This window comes from Salvia miltiorrhiza, chromosome 2 (assembly GCF_028751815.1).
Source record: "Salvia miltiorrhiza cultivar Shanhuang (shh) chromosome 2, IMPLAD_Smil_shh, whole genome shotgun sequence".
Classification (NCBI taxonomy): Eukaryota; Viridiplantae; Streptophyta; class Magnoliopsida; order Lamiales; family Lamiaceae; genus Salvia; species Salvia miltiorrhiza.
In genome coordinates this window covers 73,654,001-73,669,679 of record NC_080388.1, presented here as the reverse complement: position 1 = coordinate 73,669,679, position 15,679 = coordinate 73,654,001, and the positions used below count along the sequence as shown (strand labels likewise).

The following is a 15,679-nucleotide window of genomic DNA, read 5'->3' as shown; positions in this document are numbered from 1 at the left end:
GGGGTGTATTTGATACTTAACCCTTATAAATATGATAATTGGTATCAATTTTATATAAAAATAGAAATATAAAAATGTATCTCGTGCATTGCACGGGATGCAAATGCTAATTATTTAATAACCATGGAGAAAAATAACATAGAGTCATAATACAATATAAAATAAATAATACATATATAGAGAGGGGGGAGAGAGATAAGTGTGTGTAGTACACACAGTAGTCTAATCTTGAAGGGCAGCTTTGTAGATGAGCTCAAAGGCATGTTCAAAACATGCCTTCATTTCATTTTGGTCAATGAATCCTTTCTCCACTGTCACCGCAATTCTCAACTTTCCCATGTAGCTTACTATTGTTACGAATATGCTCTGCACCAAAACAAATAATAATAATAATAATAATAATAATAATAATAATAATAATAATAATAATAATAATAATAATAATAAAATCATTCGTTAAAAATTTTCAATTCAAAACAAAAAATAATTTAACTAGTTTTACTGTTTTGTCACACATTATAACTATTTTTTCGTAATTTTTTTAAATGCAAAAGAAAATAGCTATAATGTGGACAAAACAGTAAAATTGCTTCTCACGTTCCGTGAATAGCCAGGACATTGAGAAATATCCAGAAAGACATTTTGGGAATATGTGTGATTCTATATCTATGTTCCTTTCATTTGTAGAAAGGAAAGATACCAAAGAATAAAACTTTCTTTTAGTGGTTGAATCTCTGTTTTTATTATTATTATTATTATTATTGAAGCAGTTTACGGCTGACCATAATGTGTCTGAATAGCGTCACTCAGTATCAGTATTGCACCTGCGGACATCCGGTGACGACGAAGTAGAGTCCTTTACAAGGCTGGTTGGCCAACGCCATTTGCTCGACAGGGCCAATCATATTCGAAATTGAGAGACTTGAGTTGTTTAGTGTTGCATGAACATATCGAGCTGTTGCCTGTCAACATGAACATATATGAATTCCAAAAGTTTTGGACACAGATTGGCTCATGTATAAATAGATGAAATGAAATGAAATGCTTATATAATCATTTAATACCACTAGAAGCTTATTATATACTATCTTCGTCCACTAAGAGTATATTACTATTTTGGATTGAACACATATTTTATTAAAATAGTTGGTAAATGTGTTTTTAGTGATGTAAAAATGAATGATTGTGGTTAAAAAGAAAAAGTAAGGTCATGTAAAAAATAAATAAAAGTAGTATACTTTTTGTGGACGTCAAATCGGATATTGTATACTTTTAGTGGATGCAAGTAGCTAGTACTTATTTCTTGTTTTTTTTCTTTAATATTCTCCACATTCCCCTAGTATGACCTCTCAACATAAATCGACAAAAATACTCCAGTGCGCTCCACCTCACTATGCGCGCGCCCCGATCCGGCCCTGCACGAATAGTGAGGTGGAGCGAACTGGAGTGAACTATTCAAACTCGTAAATATAATAAGAATGTAATTCATACCTCGTGACCTTTGACCATTCTGATAAGGTTAAGAAATTGTGCAGTTAGGTAAACCGCGATGGAATTTCTTTGTCTCTTAATCATCCGATGAGCATTCTCGACAAAATCAAGAGGGTCTAGAAGCTTCGATTGAGTGAATTTAGAAAAAGGAACATGCAAGAATGCAAACTGGTTGCCCCATGGCATGTCCGAATTTGATTTGATCATCTCATCAATTGATTTGTAACCTCCAATAGCCCTAGTGTTGAGCAACACTAGTGTTGAGCAACACTAGGGCTGTTGTCTTTGAGTTGCAAGATGCTTCATCTATTTTTTGCATATATAGTCGAGTCCCCAACATTATTACGCCAGTTATGACGTCATTAATAGTCTGCCAATTTCAATAAATATACATGAAGGGAAAATAAATTAAGTAAAAGGATTTTTCGAAGTTTGTAAATGAAAGAGATAGTTCTAGAAACTCTTACCACATTGAGCTTGCTCTTGATCTGCTTGAGCTGATCGATGGAAAACGCCATCGTAGTCGTCCCGGTTGGCCGGAATTCTTCTCCGTCGAAACCCGATCTGATCGGAGAGTTATCATCCTTCATCGAGGTGCTCATGAGGATGCTCCACCCGAAGTCGTAAGCCGTGTGAACGAGGCTGGTGCAAAACCTGCGAGCCCGTCGCAGAAAGGAAATATTGCGACGGATCCCACGACCCGTGCTCGTCTGCCGCGACGGGAATGTTAGAGGTAGCGACGGATCGTCGACGCGTTGGAGGCACGACAGGAGGGCTCCCATCAAAGAGTAGCCGTCGCCTAGGGAATGGTGGATGTTGAATATGATATTGCCGGCCGCATTTTTGGTAGGGTATTTGAGTATGTGAATCTCCCACAACGGCTGATCTTGTGGGAGTTGTTCCGTCGCTAATTTTGACAAATAGTCGTTGAAACATTCGTCGTAGTAGTCCACCGACATGCCACTAGGGAAAGTCGGTGTGTGGACGTGGTCTTCGAGATCCACCTCCACTTTTTTCCATTTTTTAATCCCTTTCTTATCAGCAACCTAATAGTATATATACCATTTTTATGTTAATTAGTGAAGTACATCGAGTATGATATATAATCAAAACGACGTAGCATACAACGTACCATAATCGAAGAGAAACGAGGGTTTATAGACAAGAAGACATCTTTGATGAGAGACATGAAGGTGGAATCATCAATATCATCTTCCATTTCCAAAACTCCCAAAATTGTGAGAGATAACGCAGAGCTCATCAAGTATTGGGCAGTTGGGCTCATAGGCTCCAACACTTCTTCTTCACCCTCCATAATCTTAGCTATTGTGCCTTGTTTGCACTTATATATTTAATTTACTCACACACACTAATATGGTATGTTATGTTTATGATCTACACATATATATAAGGATGTGATCCAGTAGTATTCAACTCTTACCACACTTGATGCAGCAGTACTTCGTGTCTCACTTTAAATTTTATTTATTTTCTTACATATTTTTTCCCATTTTCAGTTTTGTATGCTTTAATTTAGGGTTTATTCCATCCAAAGTTAGTATATAATTTTTTTCAAATATTAATTTTTGAAAATAGTACTATAAAGTAATTTATTTTTTACTAAGATAAATTACAACTTTGGAAAATCACAATATCATTGATAATTTATTTGAGCTCATTTTGCTTAATTCATATTATATTGAAAGAGTAGTAGTAAAATCCTAATAAAGAGACGAATTAAATTGCTTTTTTTTTTTCATCTCATACAAAACGACGTCGTTTTCATTTGCACAACTCTTTCTCTCTCATTCAGCGATCACCTACCTCTGTCCTATGCAACTGCAACAATTCTTTTCTCGACTATAAATAATAAATGGTCCAAATTTAAGAATTTGCGCAGGGCTTGTTGTTGTAGCCCCGCCCCTGTCTGCCACCACCTACCTTTGCAACCCCAATTAAATCACTATATGGAGTGAACTTATCGTTCCCAGAGAGGCAACGACGGGAGACCTAGTAAATGAAAGCAATTGATTTGCTTTTGGTGAAAAATATGAAATTCCACTTCATTTTAGGGGTTGTCCTACTTATATTCGAAGTCAATATTTATAATGTGGCCCTATATATAATTATAACTATAAGAGGATGATTTGGGTAGGAATCTAAATTTATTCCTTTTCCAAATCCTAGAAAGAAAAATCAATAATACTTATTTTTCTTCGAGCTTCGCACACTCGGCGTTTAATTTAGAGAATTATGTTTCATAGATAAAAATAGTAAGATTAATCTCTTATTTACTTTGATGTATTGAAACTTTAACATATCTCAAGGCCTTTGATTTTTTTCTATTATTTAAGCTAGCTTTTCTTGATTCATATCCCATTGAGAAGGTGGAATTAGAGAAATTCTACTATTGAGGATAAAAATACTTAATTATACATCTTATCAATCATACAAAGTAAACGCCCCCCTTAGATGAATTGAAACTTTTTGATATCCCAAGGCCCTTGATTTTTTATGTCATTTAAGTTAGTTATGCTTGATTTATATACCATTGTAATGGTGAGATAGGAGAATTAATCATATGCTTGAGGATAAAAATACTCAATCATGTATCTTGTCAATCATACAAATTCAATGCCCCTGAGGAGACAGATGTTTGATTTGTGTGATAAATCACGATTGGTAAGATAATCTAACTTAATTAAGTGTTTAATTTGCATGCATGAGCGATAACACATTTTCGATAAATTAAGGTTAATGGACCTTATTAAATGATTAGATACTTATTTACATTGTCTAAGAGGTTATATTTACAATACAAAAACCCTCAAAATTAATGGGTTAGTGTCTAGTCTTATCATGTCGATACGATCAATAAGAATACGATAATTTCGCGCAATGTTCATATAATACAATAATCTTTTGTCATGTTTGTGTTCGTGATGAATCGTGTCATGTTTGTAGATTAATATTATTATTATTGTTATGAAAGGTTTTAATTTATTGTGTCGTGTATCATCTCTGTGTTTGCATCGTATCTACATTTATATATATCTATAACAAATCAGGTTCATTGTATAATTTTTTCATATCGTATTATTATCGTGTTGATATGATAACGATCGGATCCACACAAATTGTCCGTCCAAGCATTAGGACAGTGAATAGTGATTGTGAAGTGTCCCAATTAGTTACTGAACAATAGAAGTACTTACAACCTCACAATATTTAATTATTACCTAAAACATCACATGCAATTAATTACAGCATATATAGCTAGTCTGTGCAGGGGCAAAAGAATATGGTGCACAACATTATTCATTGTACAAGCAGAATATTAGATAAATATATCATTATAACTATATTATAATATAATAGACAAATAAATTATCTATTATAATCGGTATAGATATTTGATGAAATTTTATATTTTGTTATTGTGTTGATAATATCATAAATTAAAAGATGGAAAAAGGATTTTGCAATTTTTGCTTTGTTGATTCCATCATTCGAGATTGTGCTCTATGCATCTTTTAATTTATTGTTTGTTTTTTTACCCTATTCTCCTCCGTCATTGTGCAACTTTTTTGTAGCATTTTTTTTTATTATTAAAGTAGTGTTAATTTATGAGATTTAATTATCATTGATTGTGTGTTATTGATAAGTAAATTGTGAGTACAATATGTTGCTTCGAAAATATGCATCAGGAAGTCAAAATCATTATTTGATTATTATTTTCTGATGTATTGCATTTTGTAGTTAATGTTATAATAGTGCAACTATCTTAAAAAAATTCTCGAAGGTTTATTTTCTAAGGGTCCCCTTTTTTCCTTTTAGCCAAGAACCCCCAAAATGTTAGAGCTGGCCCTGGATATTGTACAGAAGAATTTGATCCGATTTTAAGAAGATAGGGTTACTCATATTCCGTGTCTTCAATTTTCAGCGTTTTACATAAAACTAGCATTTGCACCCGTGCAATGCACGAGAACCAATCATAAAAAACACTTAATTTAGTGTGACTAAAGAATTACTTAATTATTTGGAGCAATGGACTAATTTTCATGAAATTATTTATTTAACTCATAGATTGTTTCTTTTATTTTAAATTAATAAACTAGTCAAGTTTCTAAATTTTAAAAATCTTGTAATACTATTCGTGCAACCTATTTAATTAGGATTTTTTTTAAGTTTTAGTACTTTTATGAATTAGATCATGTTTATTTTTAATTGTACAGATTTGATAAAGTTTATGTATTAAATAAAAACCCTTAAAAAATCTATTTATTAAACGAAAATTCGAGAAAAAAAATCCCGACATCCTCAAAGACCCTTTAATTAGTTTGGGCTGCCACAGTTTACAAATATATATCCCAATTATGGGCCGTAAAATTTTTATAGTCACAAAAAGCCCAACTAAAATGGAAAGAAACAAACAAACCTAAAATCGAAACAGATAAAACCTACATCCTGCGCCGTTTCTATTCACTCTCCTCTCTCTCGCATTCTCTCTCTCTCACTCTCTCTCTCTCTATCTCATGTTCGGCGTCTCACTTCTTCTGGTTCGCGCTTTCTTCTTCTGAATGTCGTTTTCTTTCTTCAATTTCAACTTTTAGTTTCAATTTTTGGATTTGGAGTTGAAGATGCATTTCTACCTCCTGAGATCTTTATTTATTTTTATGAATAAAAGTTTTGATATTTTCGGATTTGGTGAGGGTAGAAGATGAGCATCCGAGATGAGAAAACATTAATTGTCATCCTTGCACTTTGATTCAGAAATGAAGAAAATTAATGGGGAAATTTTACTCTGAGATGCTTATTTTTCTAGATTTTATTGATCTTCACCTGTTTTTTTGGATCAATGATGTTTTCTAATACTGCGTTATCTATCTGTAATTCTTCTCTGAAGATAACTACTTAACCTGAGATCCAATATTCCAATGTTTTTATCCTTTGACGTTTTCACCTTTCACATTGATACTCTAATTTCTTCATTCATAGAGTTTTATTCAATCTTTAGATTTACTAACGATTGCTTAGAAAATGAAAATCATTACTATTTTTGTTTTTAATTTATCATTAGTAGCATCTATCAGTTATTTTGATGTATAATAAAATTCGTTTGTTTAAAAAATTTTAAACTTCTGTTAAAGATTAATTTTAGATTTTTAAAATCTTTCAAACTTTAATTTTTTTTTTTGTTAATATTAAATATATGTACATATATAGATATATTTATGAAAGGGCATTTTAAATAATAGTGGCTAACATTATTATAGTTTTATTTTATGTTTAGATTCAACCTTTCCTTGAGCAAAATGAATAATTTAATATTTATCTGTTTTCTTTTTAGAAATCAACAACCACTATTTGACATTATAATTTTTTAATCTTTAATTGGATTAAATGACTTAAAAGCATAAATTGTTATTGATAATTAAAAAAAATGAAAGTCCTAATTGTTTATTCAAATAAAAAGAAGCCGAAACTAACACAAACCAATATCCAATATATTTTATAAAATTAATTACATTTAACAAACAAAATTACAAAAAGTTACTTGGACCAATAATTGGTAACGTGAGATTATTTTATAAAAACGGTGGAGGAAAAATAACATAGAATCCACTACTTAAAAACAGCTGAACTGGAATGGAATTAGCGATGGAACAAGATTCTGTCATAAAATTACGACAGCCTAATGATATATTAATGGTGATTTATATTTTCTACAATTAACGACGGGATTTACATCGAATTTGCTACAGAAATATTTTAACGACGGAATTAGGGACGAAATTTCTGTCATAAGAATTTACTACAGAATTATTCTGTAGTTAAAAATCAAGAATAATTATTATGAAAAAAAGGGTATAATTTTCCAATGTAAGCAACATAAAATGATATAAACATTATAATCAACCTTCAAGATTTGCTGAAAATGATATAAATATTATACTTTTGTCTTGAAGGTTGAACTGATTAATCTGAATGAATTGAATAAATCACATTATACATAAAAAAAAAAAATCCTCTGTAATTCAGAAGAACATAAATCAAGAGTTATTTTGAATTAGCTATGTAACATGTACAAATTATCAAGTAGCATTACTTAATCCAACATAATTATCAAATTCTAACTCAAACAGAGCACGATAATAAATAAATAAATTTCAACGGTTATTGGAGTGCATAATGCACCTAATGAAAAACAATGTTGGAATTAATGATGATGAGGTTGCATATATCACATACAAAGTTTATTCTATTATTGAGTTTCCATTATGAATTATCTCGATTGTAATGCACAATTATTCCCAACTCTTCAATCCACCACGCCATAGACATCTCTTTTGTGCAATGCACATGAACATTAATCATTAATCTCATAAATCTCTTAAATAACTACCAACTTCACCTAGCTATAAACACACCTCAAAACCTTGTATTTAAAAATTAAGAAATTAATTAATAATTTAAATAAACTGAAATAGAATATCTATATTCTATAGTATATTATATGAAACATCAGTTTTAACTGTAAAATTTTGACGCTAACTTTTTGTTTAATTTTAAAAAACGTGATTTACTTATGGATCCATGATTATCTCAACAATAAGTAAATCACGGTAGGGTTTTTCAAATCCTATTTAAGCCCTCTAATTAGCTAAAATTTCCTTCCTCTTTCATTTGTTTCATTCCTCCCTCTTTCATCTGTTTCATCTTTGTTTCATGATGTCCCGAAAAAGAAGAAACCCCGATTCCAGCCCGAATGTTCGAGCGGTATGTTTTTAACTTTTCAAATATTTTAGAATTTGATGGCTGAATTTTTATTTTTATTTTGGTTTTGATTTGATGTTTTTGCCATCTGCTTTGGTGTTTATATATTTCGATGGAATGTTTTAAACTTTTCAATTATTTTAGAATGTGATGGCTGAATTGATTTTTTTCTTCTTCTGTTTTGATCGGATGTATTTAATATTGTGATTCATTTTGGACGTTTTAAGATATTATAGCGGGACAATTTGCTTTGGTGTTTATGTGCTTCAATGGTATGTTTTTAATTAACTTTCAATTATTTTAGAATGTGATGTGATTTTTTTTTTCTTCTTTGAACCGATGTTTTTCAATATTGTGATTCATTTAGGATGTTTTAAAATATTATAGTGGGGCAATTTGCTTTGGTATTTATATGTGTTTAAAATTATTTAAGGTTCGACATTCGTGAGCCACATTACAGGCTATTTTGGGTCACATTTTGAGCAAAAAAAAAATGTAGTCTATAAATGTCGGTCCAAATGTGGCCCAATAACACTAAAAACAAATTAAAATAATTGACCTATTTTTGCAAGTCCGAAAAATATTAACACATTTTTGCAAACCGCCCTAAAATAGTGGCTTACATAATTTTAAACTCATGTTTATATGATGTGTGATATGTTTTTAACTTTTTCAGTTATTTTAGAATGTGATGTTGAAATCATTAATAAAATTATAATTACTTTGCATCTCACAGGCTCGAAGATGTGGACATCGTTCATCATCTAGTTCATCGTCTGCCAATGACAATCGTTCGTGGTTCTGCCAGCAGCCACAGCAGTTGGAGCATCATTCACCGTCTAGTTCATCGTATGCCAATGACAATTGGTCGTGGTTTTGCCAGCAGCCGGCACATCAGTTGGATCATGACAATGTTAATCGTCTTATGCAACGACTCTCCTCGGAGTTTTTTGGGATGCTCTACGTCTTGCTTTCGGAGTGGGGCTTGGACATACCCTATTCGTCGTTGGAGCCTTGGTCGCGCGAAGTTGCTAGGTATACGCTCGGGTTGCTTTACCCGAATCACCCGATGTACGGTCTCCATGGTACATTTACATTTGATTAGCTTACAAGTTATGTAGTATGAAAATCTAAACAAATGTATAGATTTTTACATTTGTTTTACATTTGTTTAGCTTATGCACATTACATTTTAATAGCCACCATGTTTTTTTTTTTTTTTGTTTTCGAGATCTATTGAAGTCTAATGAATAAATGTAAGTGACATTTGATATTGACAACTTAAGTAGAACTTCTAGTTAAATTGTTTCAACGGACGTTAAAGTTTAATCTATCAACGTAATGAGTTTTAACAACTTCATCAACAATTTTACAATTGGTCGAACTAATTTGAATTTATGCGGAAAAAGAAATTTTACTAAAAAACGAAAAATAACGTAAAGAACCTAAACCCTTGAGAGCTACCCCAAAGGAAAAAACCTAAAAGAGGAAAAAAAGTGTTAGTCTAAAGCGGAAGTGGGACGAACTAATTTGAATTTATACTTGTATAAGAATTAAACTTTTCCACTTCGTTTTTGTACTTCTTTTGGAACTAGATTTATAGTATTTTATTTTATCATGTCAAGTCCGATAATATATGAATATATAAGGGGTCTAGATTTGTTAAAATGATAGAATTTAATCTAAAAAAAATTTTAAAAAAATTATTGGATACCGATGCTAATATAATTTTTTTAAGCGAAAGAATTAGGATATAAAAAAGAAATTATTGATAGTAAACAAATGCACTTTTTTTTAATTATTATTGCAACCAAAAGGAAGTGATTATGAATATATGCATAACAAATTTTGTGTGTTTAAATCTACAAATTATTACAATTTTTTAAAATAAATTCAAATAAATTAAATACTAGATATCATACCATTAGTTAAGTTTCTTTATGCTTTACCTTATGCAATTTATATAGGCCGACCATAAGAAATTAATTATAAAAGATAGTGAATTATATTAAAAGATGTAGCAAATTAGTTAGGATATTTAATTTTATTAAAATACTAATTTTCTTTTAAAACCCTCATAGAAATTTGAACCGTATAAGTTTATAAATCTTAAAATTAAATGAAAAGTATTATTGCAAGCTTTAGATGAGATGATGCTCATAAGTTCGATTCTCATAAGTGAATCATGGTCTTTCAAGCTTAAAATAAGATGAGATGAGATGAAATGATGTTCAAAAGTCAGTTATGGTATTTCAAGCTTTCGATGAGATGATCACTACAAGAAAACGCGGCTCTAACGACCGAATTTTCGGTCGTTAAACTCGAAAAAACGGTCGTTAAAGACCTAACGACCGAAACAACGACCGAAAACTGTGGTCGCCGTTTTGTTCGTCGTGTGGTCTGCAACGACCGTTTTTTTTCGGTCGTTGAAATTCAACGACCGAAATTTAATTATAACGACCATTTATTCGGTCTTTAAATCCGTAGCCAAGCTCCCAGGGACGACTAAATTGTGGACTCAACGACCGAAATTCGGTCGTTGATCAACGACCGTTTAAAAACGGTCGTTGATCTTCTGAGATCATCAACGACCGTTTAGTAACGGTCGTTGATCAACGACCGAAATACAGTCGTTGATTCCCGATTTTCGGTCGTTGTTCAACGACCGTTATTAAAACGGTCGTTGGTCTTCCGAAAGTATTAACGACCGTTTTTAACTCGGTCGTTGTTTAAAGACCGAAATTTCGGTCGTTAGAGGTCGTTTTTCCTGTTTTTTCAGTCAGTTCGTAACGACCGTTTTTTTTTTTTTAATTTCGATCGTTCTTTAATTTCGGTCGTTTTTTTGTTTTTTTGTTTTTTTGTTTTGTATTCCTGTTTTCAATTATATAGCAATCTATAAATTATTCAAAATCATGAAGATGAGCAAAGTAGAAAGACATCAAATATAACAAAGTAGCAAATCATAAAATATGTCAACAAGTTTAGAAATTCAGTATTCAAAGTATAGTATCTAACAAACGATAGTAAATAATATAATCAGAGGTCCGGGTGGGTCCCATCAGAGGCGTCGGAGGGGGACTGTGCATGATATCCTCGCATGAGGAGGGCGATCTGGGCTTGCATCTCCTGTATAGCCTTGCTCTGAGCCTCCTCGCTCGCTCTCCTGACCTCTAGCTCCCTCTGTGTGGAGCTCAGCTCCTCCCTCAATGTAATGAGCTCATCTCTCGAGGCAACAGGGAAAGAAAACTGGGAGGTGCTAGTGGAGTGCGTGCTCGACGACTCGCCGCTCTCAGTAATCGCCCTAGACATCATCATGCCTAATCCCATGATGCGCCCCCTCGAATCAGGAGCGACGACATCTCGGAAGATGCGCTCTACATCTGCGGGTGTGACCTCTTCCTGTGTTTGGCGAAGCTCTGCCAATCGCCTCTCGACCTCCAACTACAATACAAAAATAGTTAGAATAGTTGTAAAATAAATTATTCGAACAAAGGAATTTAAAGATACTAAATTAACGTCATACCCCGTGCTGCGCAGGTCGTCCAGCGGTATACTGTCCATTCTTATAATGCATCCGTCGAAAAGTCGCCCAAGTAGCCTCGTCAAAAGAAATATTGCTCTCCCGAGCCTTACAAAACACATTAAAAATATAAGTAACAATTTAGTAATGCATCAAAATTTTAAATAAAACGTTGTAAAGTTACCAGATGCTCAGCATGATCTAAAGCACTGCGCGACCCTCCATGATGGATAGCCATCCCTGTACCCGGACCGCCTGGCTCTGAGCGGCGATTCCTGGGTTTGGGTTTTACAGCCAGGCCACAACTCTCTATCAGCCGCCTTTAACATATCATACAAATGTTGGGCTGTTGGGTTTGGAGATTCTTCAATTAAATCATCGACATTGTGAAATTGAGCTGTCGCTACATCCATCACCATCGTCTCATAACGATTGACTTCTCTATCTTCGTCAATGGTTACAATACGCCTAGCAACATCAGGGACTTGCACTAACGCTTCACCATGCATCGTCCATATATGGTATCTAGGGATAAAACCATTCTTTGCCAAGTGAACCCTAACAGTCATTGGAGTATCAAATTTTTTGTTCTTACATTTCGTGCATGGGCATTTGATCTTATTTCCAATCATTAAGTCCGGTCGAGAAAGTGCATAATGGATAAATACTTCCAATCCATCCATGAACTCTCCTGTTAGACTACCTTGAGCATATCGCCTATACATCCACCCTCTATCTAAACTCATGTTTATATTTCCTGCATTCATATATTATTAATGTTTTAATTAGTTCACACATTAGATATAAAATTAAGATGATGAATAAGAGTGGAAATTAAGATTAAGATTAAGATAAGGATTAGGAATTAAGATTAAGATTATGAAATGAGATTAATATTTGGATTAGGAATTAAGATTAAGATTAGGATTATGAAAGGAGATTAAGATTTGGATTTGGAATTAAGATTAAGAGTATGATTAAGAAATGAGATTAAGATTTGGATTAGGAATTAAGATTAAGAGTAGGATTAAGATTAAGATTAGAATTAGGAATCCGAATTAAGATTAAGATTATGAATAAAAGTAGACATTAAGAACTCAAATAAGGACGGAGATTAGGATTATAGAAGGATGATTGAAGATTACGATTAGGATTTCAAGAAGGATGATTGAAGATTGAAATTTCAACACAACAACAAAACCAAGGCGGTAGTCATTGCTACCGCCTCCGCCTCTCCCCCACCGGCGGCCCAAACTCCAATTAATCACAATCATACTTAATCGCCTCTCCCCCACCGGCGAAACTATCATGCTTAATTATAATTAAAACATGCTCAACGCAATTAATCATGCTAAATCATATATTTCGCCTCTCCCCCACCGGCGATAAAGCGAATTAAATAAATTTAAACATTATAAGTTCTTTAAATAGAAATTAAGCTTCCTAAGTTCTTTAAATAGAAATGAACCTAACTAAGTTCTTTAAATAGAAATGAACCTAACTAAGTTCTTTAAATAGAGATTAACCTAACTAAGTTCTTTAACTAAATCTAATATATATAAACTTAACTAAGTTATTTAAATAAATCTAATATTTACAAATAAACCTAACTAAGTTCTTTAAATAAATCTTATAAAATAAATTATCTTACTAAGTTCTTGTTCTTTAAACAAATCAAATACAAATGAACATATATAATTAACATATAATTTCACATTACATTCAAACTAAATTCACATTAATTCACATATACTATACAACACAACAACTAAATTTCACATTAATTCATACTAATATAATTAACATAAATTTGAAACATAGCCTACATTAATTCACATATAATTCATACTAAGTTCTATGTAAATTTCTCATTAATTCACATATAATTAACCTAAATTCATATATACTAACATACCAATATTAACCTAAATTCAAATTAATAGCCTACATTATATAAGTTACACGAACTAACCTACAATCTCTTATTCCGGCAACGGCAGGAGCTTTCCGGCGAGGGCAGGGGCGGTCCGGCGAGGGCAGGGGGCTGGGAATTAGAGTTAGGGTTAATAATTGATGAAATCTATAAAAAATAATTAATTAGGGTTAGGATGAATAATTAATTAACTTACCGTAGAGTATCACGTCGATGGAGAGCAGCGGCGTCGGACGGAGAGCGGCGGCGGCGGCGGCGGCGTCGCGTCGGACGGAGAGGAGCAGCAGCGGTCGCGTCGCGTCGGAGACATTCTGGTTTCGTTGTCCAGATCTCAAGTATTCCCATGTAATTCTCTTAATTAATCACGGCAACAGCTACAACTTCGATTCACGCAGCAGCAACTCCAATTCGCGGTGGCGATGCGGCGGCGGTGGCAATTCCAGGAGAAAGAAAAACTGGAGAGAGAGATAAAACACAGGACAAAACAACGTCGTTTTATCCCACCTAAACGACGTTTTATTAATCGTCCGACAATTCCACGTCATTTTTCCGGTAACTCAAAAAGTGTCATGTTAGCTTCTAATTTGGGAATTATGAAAATTTTGGAAAAGTTGTTCAACCTTTTAAATTGGTGAAATTGCTGATTAAAAAAAAAAGAAAAATTCATGAAAAAGTTGAAAATTGGGTTATAGTTTATGAGTTTCGGTGTATAAGATTGGATTGTTCTAAAAATATTCAATCTTGACCAGATTGAGGTTGAAGACTATGAAGATGACGTGGATGATGTGGAGGCCAATGGAGATGACGTGGATAATGTGGACGCCAATGAAGATGGTGTGGATGACGTGGACGCCAATGAAGATAGTGTGGATGACATGGACAATGTGTGCAATAGTGGAGATGACATGGCCGCCATAGAGGTAGAATATATAAAGATCTTTAGAGAGGACGTTATACGAGCCTATAGAGAGGACGTATAAACTAATTGTTGGTTGTGAATTCTAATTTTGTCTGGTCTAATTGTCAACTTAGCTCTTCACCTTGCTTTGATTTTGTGAAGATCCTCTCTATATATCAATTTAATACAATTACGTTTTTTTGTGTGCTTTGGACATGATAGCTCGAGCTCGAGCTCGAGTTCGAATTGCAAGCAAAAGGCAGAGGCACATAGCATAGATCCATTGTGTCCTATGGCAGAAGTGAATATTCTAGAATCTCAATGTATGTATTGAGTTTATTATTATTATTATTATTATTATTATTATTATTATTATTATTATTATTGAGCAACTTGATTTATCTATTTGTATATGTTTTTTCTTACAACATTGCAGTTGGATCTGCTTTTGATGAGCTCAACAAGGACAACAATGTTGAAACATGATTTCACACTTATGTTTGTGACTAGTTAAGACTTTCTAGTATCAATTTATCTATTTGTGAAATTGCTTTTTTTTTTTAATAAACTAGCAGTATTTAATAAAGAAATTTAAATGTCGCACCACATGAAACTCGAACCGAAGACCTTTGGCCTTAAGTTGCTCATATCCAGTATTAATTTTAGTGTTCGTTGTTGTAATTTGGCACTGATCATAAATAGAGTGTTTTTCTTTAGCAATATATTAACTTAGAATTTTATTATAATTTCTTTTTTCTTTCTCCGCATGAAATTTTTACTGCTGCAATTCTTTGAGAACACTGAATTAGTGGAGCAATGTATGAGTTGCTTTGAATAATGTATTTTCTTCAAAGAAAAAAGTGCTTAGAGAAGTGTCATGTGAAGCAGTAAATGAATGTGATTTGGTATTTATAAATTGTAAATATGTATAATTAACTTTGTACCCTACAATTTTTTATAGTGGTTTGCTATAGTTTTCAGTAATAATCTTGTAAATATATACTCACATAAAGTCAGACATCTTTAATTGAGAATCATTAAAGTCATTGAAGTCACATAT

The 15,679-nt window shown here is 32.7% G+C and overlaps 2 protein-coding genes, 1 long non-coding RNA gene, 2 other non-coding genes and 1 pseudogene across 5 annotated transcripts; 4 read left to right on the top strand and 2 right to left on the bottom strand.

Annotated features, from left to right (window-relative positions):
- Positions 1–34: 34 nt before the first annotated feature.
- LOC131009224 (wax ester synthase/diacylglycerol acyltransferase 4-like) lies at positions 35–2,878 on the bottom strand (annotated as a pseudogene).
- A 3,334-nt stretch (positions 2,879–6,212) lies between these two features.
- Positions 6,213–6,306, top strand: LOC131013767 (small nucleolar RNA snoR26). Its single transcript, XR_009097850.1, has one exon. It is a non-coding gene; the product is annotated as a small nucleolar RNA snoR26 (small nucleolar RNA).
- A 34-nt stretch (positions 6,307–6,340) lies between these two features.
- Positions 6,341–6,422, top strand: LOC131013768 (small nucleolar RNA snoR27). The gene has a single exon (XR_009097851.1). It is a non-coding gene; the product is annotated as a small nucleolar RNA snoR27 (small nucleolar RNA).
- A 1,082-nt stretch (positions 6,423–7,504) lies between these two features.
- Positions 7,505–9,541, top strand: LOC131009324 (uncharacterized). Its single transcript, XM_057936623.1, has 2 exons — positions 7,505–8,271; positions 9,005–9,541. Exons 1-2 carry the CDS (start codon positions 8,221–8,223, stop codon positions 9,371–9,373), a joined length of 420 nt encoding a protein of 139 aa, XP_057792606.1. The 5' UTR covers positions 7,505–8,220; the 3' UTR covers positions 9,374–9,541.
- Positions 9,542–11,187: 1,646 nt separating this feature from the next.
- Positions 11,188–12,062, bottom strand: LOC131009313 (uncharacterized). Its single transcript, XM_057936612.1, has 3 exons — positions 11,973–12,062; positions 11,792–11,896; positions 11,188–11,709 (listed from the first exon to the last, which is right to left on the bottom strand). Exons 1-3 carry the CDS (start codon positions 12,024–12,026, stop codon positions 11,305–11,307), a joined length of 564 nt encoding a protein of 187 aa, XP_057792595.1. The 5' UTR covers positions 12,027–12,062; the 3' UTR covers positions 11,188–11,304.
- A 2,024-nt stretch (positions 12,063–14,086) lies between these two features.
- Positions 14,087–15,365, top strand: LOC131009338 (uncharacterized). The gene is made up of 3 exons (XR_009096424.1): positions 14,087–14,273; positions 14,471–14,942; positions 15,056–15,365. It is a non-coding gene; the product is annotated as an uncharacterized LOC131009338 (long non-coding RNA).
- The last annotated feature ends 314 nt before the right edge of the window (positions 15,366–15,679 follow it).

Coding starts and splice junctions, on each gene's coding strand:
- LOC131009324 (XM_057936623.1), top strand. CDS start 8,221: ATGATGTCCCGAAAAAGAAGAAACCCCGATTCCAGCCCGAATGTTCGA. Junction 8,272..9,004: donor CCAGCCCGAATGTTCGAGCG/GTATGTTTTTAA, acceptor TGCATCTCACAG/GCTCGAAGATGTGGACATCG.
- LOC131009313 (XM_057936612.1), bottom strand. CDS start 12,026: ATGGCTATCCATCATGGAGGGTCGCGCAGTGCTTTAGATCATGCTGAG. Junction 11,897..11,972: donor TAGATCATGCTGAGCATCTG/GTAACTTTACAA, acceptor GTGTTTTGTAAG/GCTCGGGAGAGCAATATTTC. Junction 11,710..11,791: donor GACGACCTGCGCAGCACGGG/GTATGACGTTAA, acceptor TTTGTATTGTAG/TTGGAGGTCGAGAGGCGATT.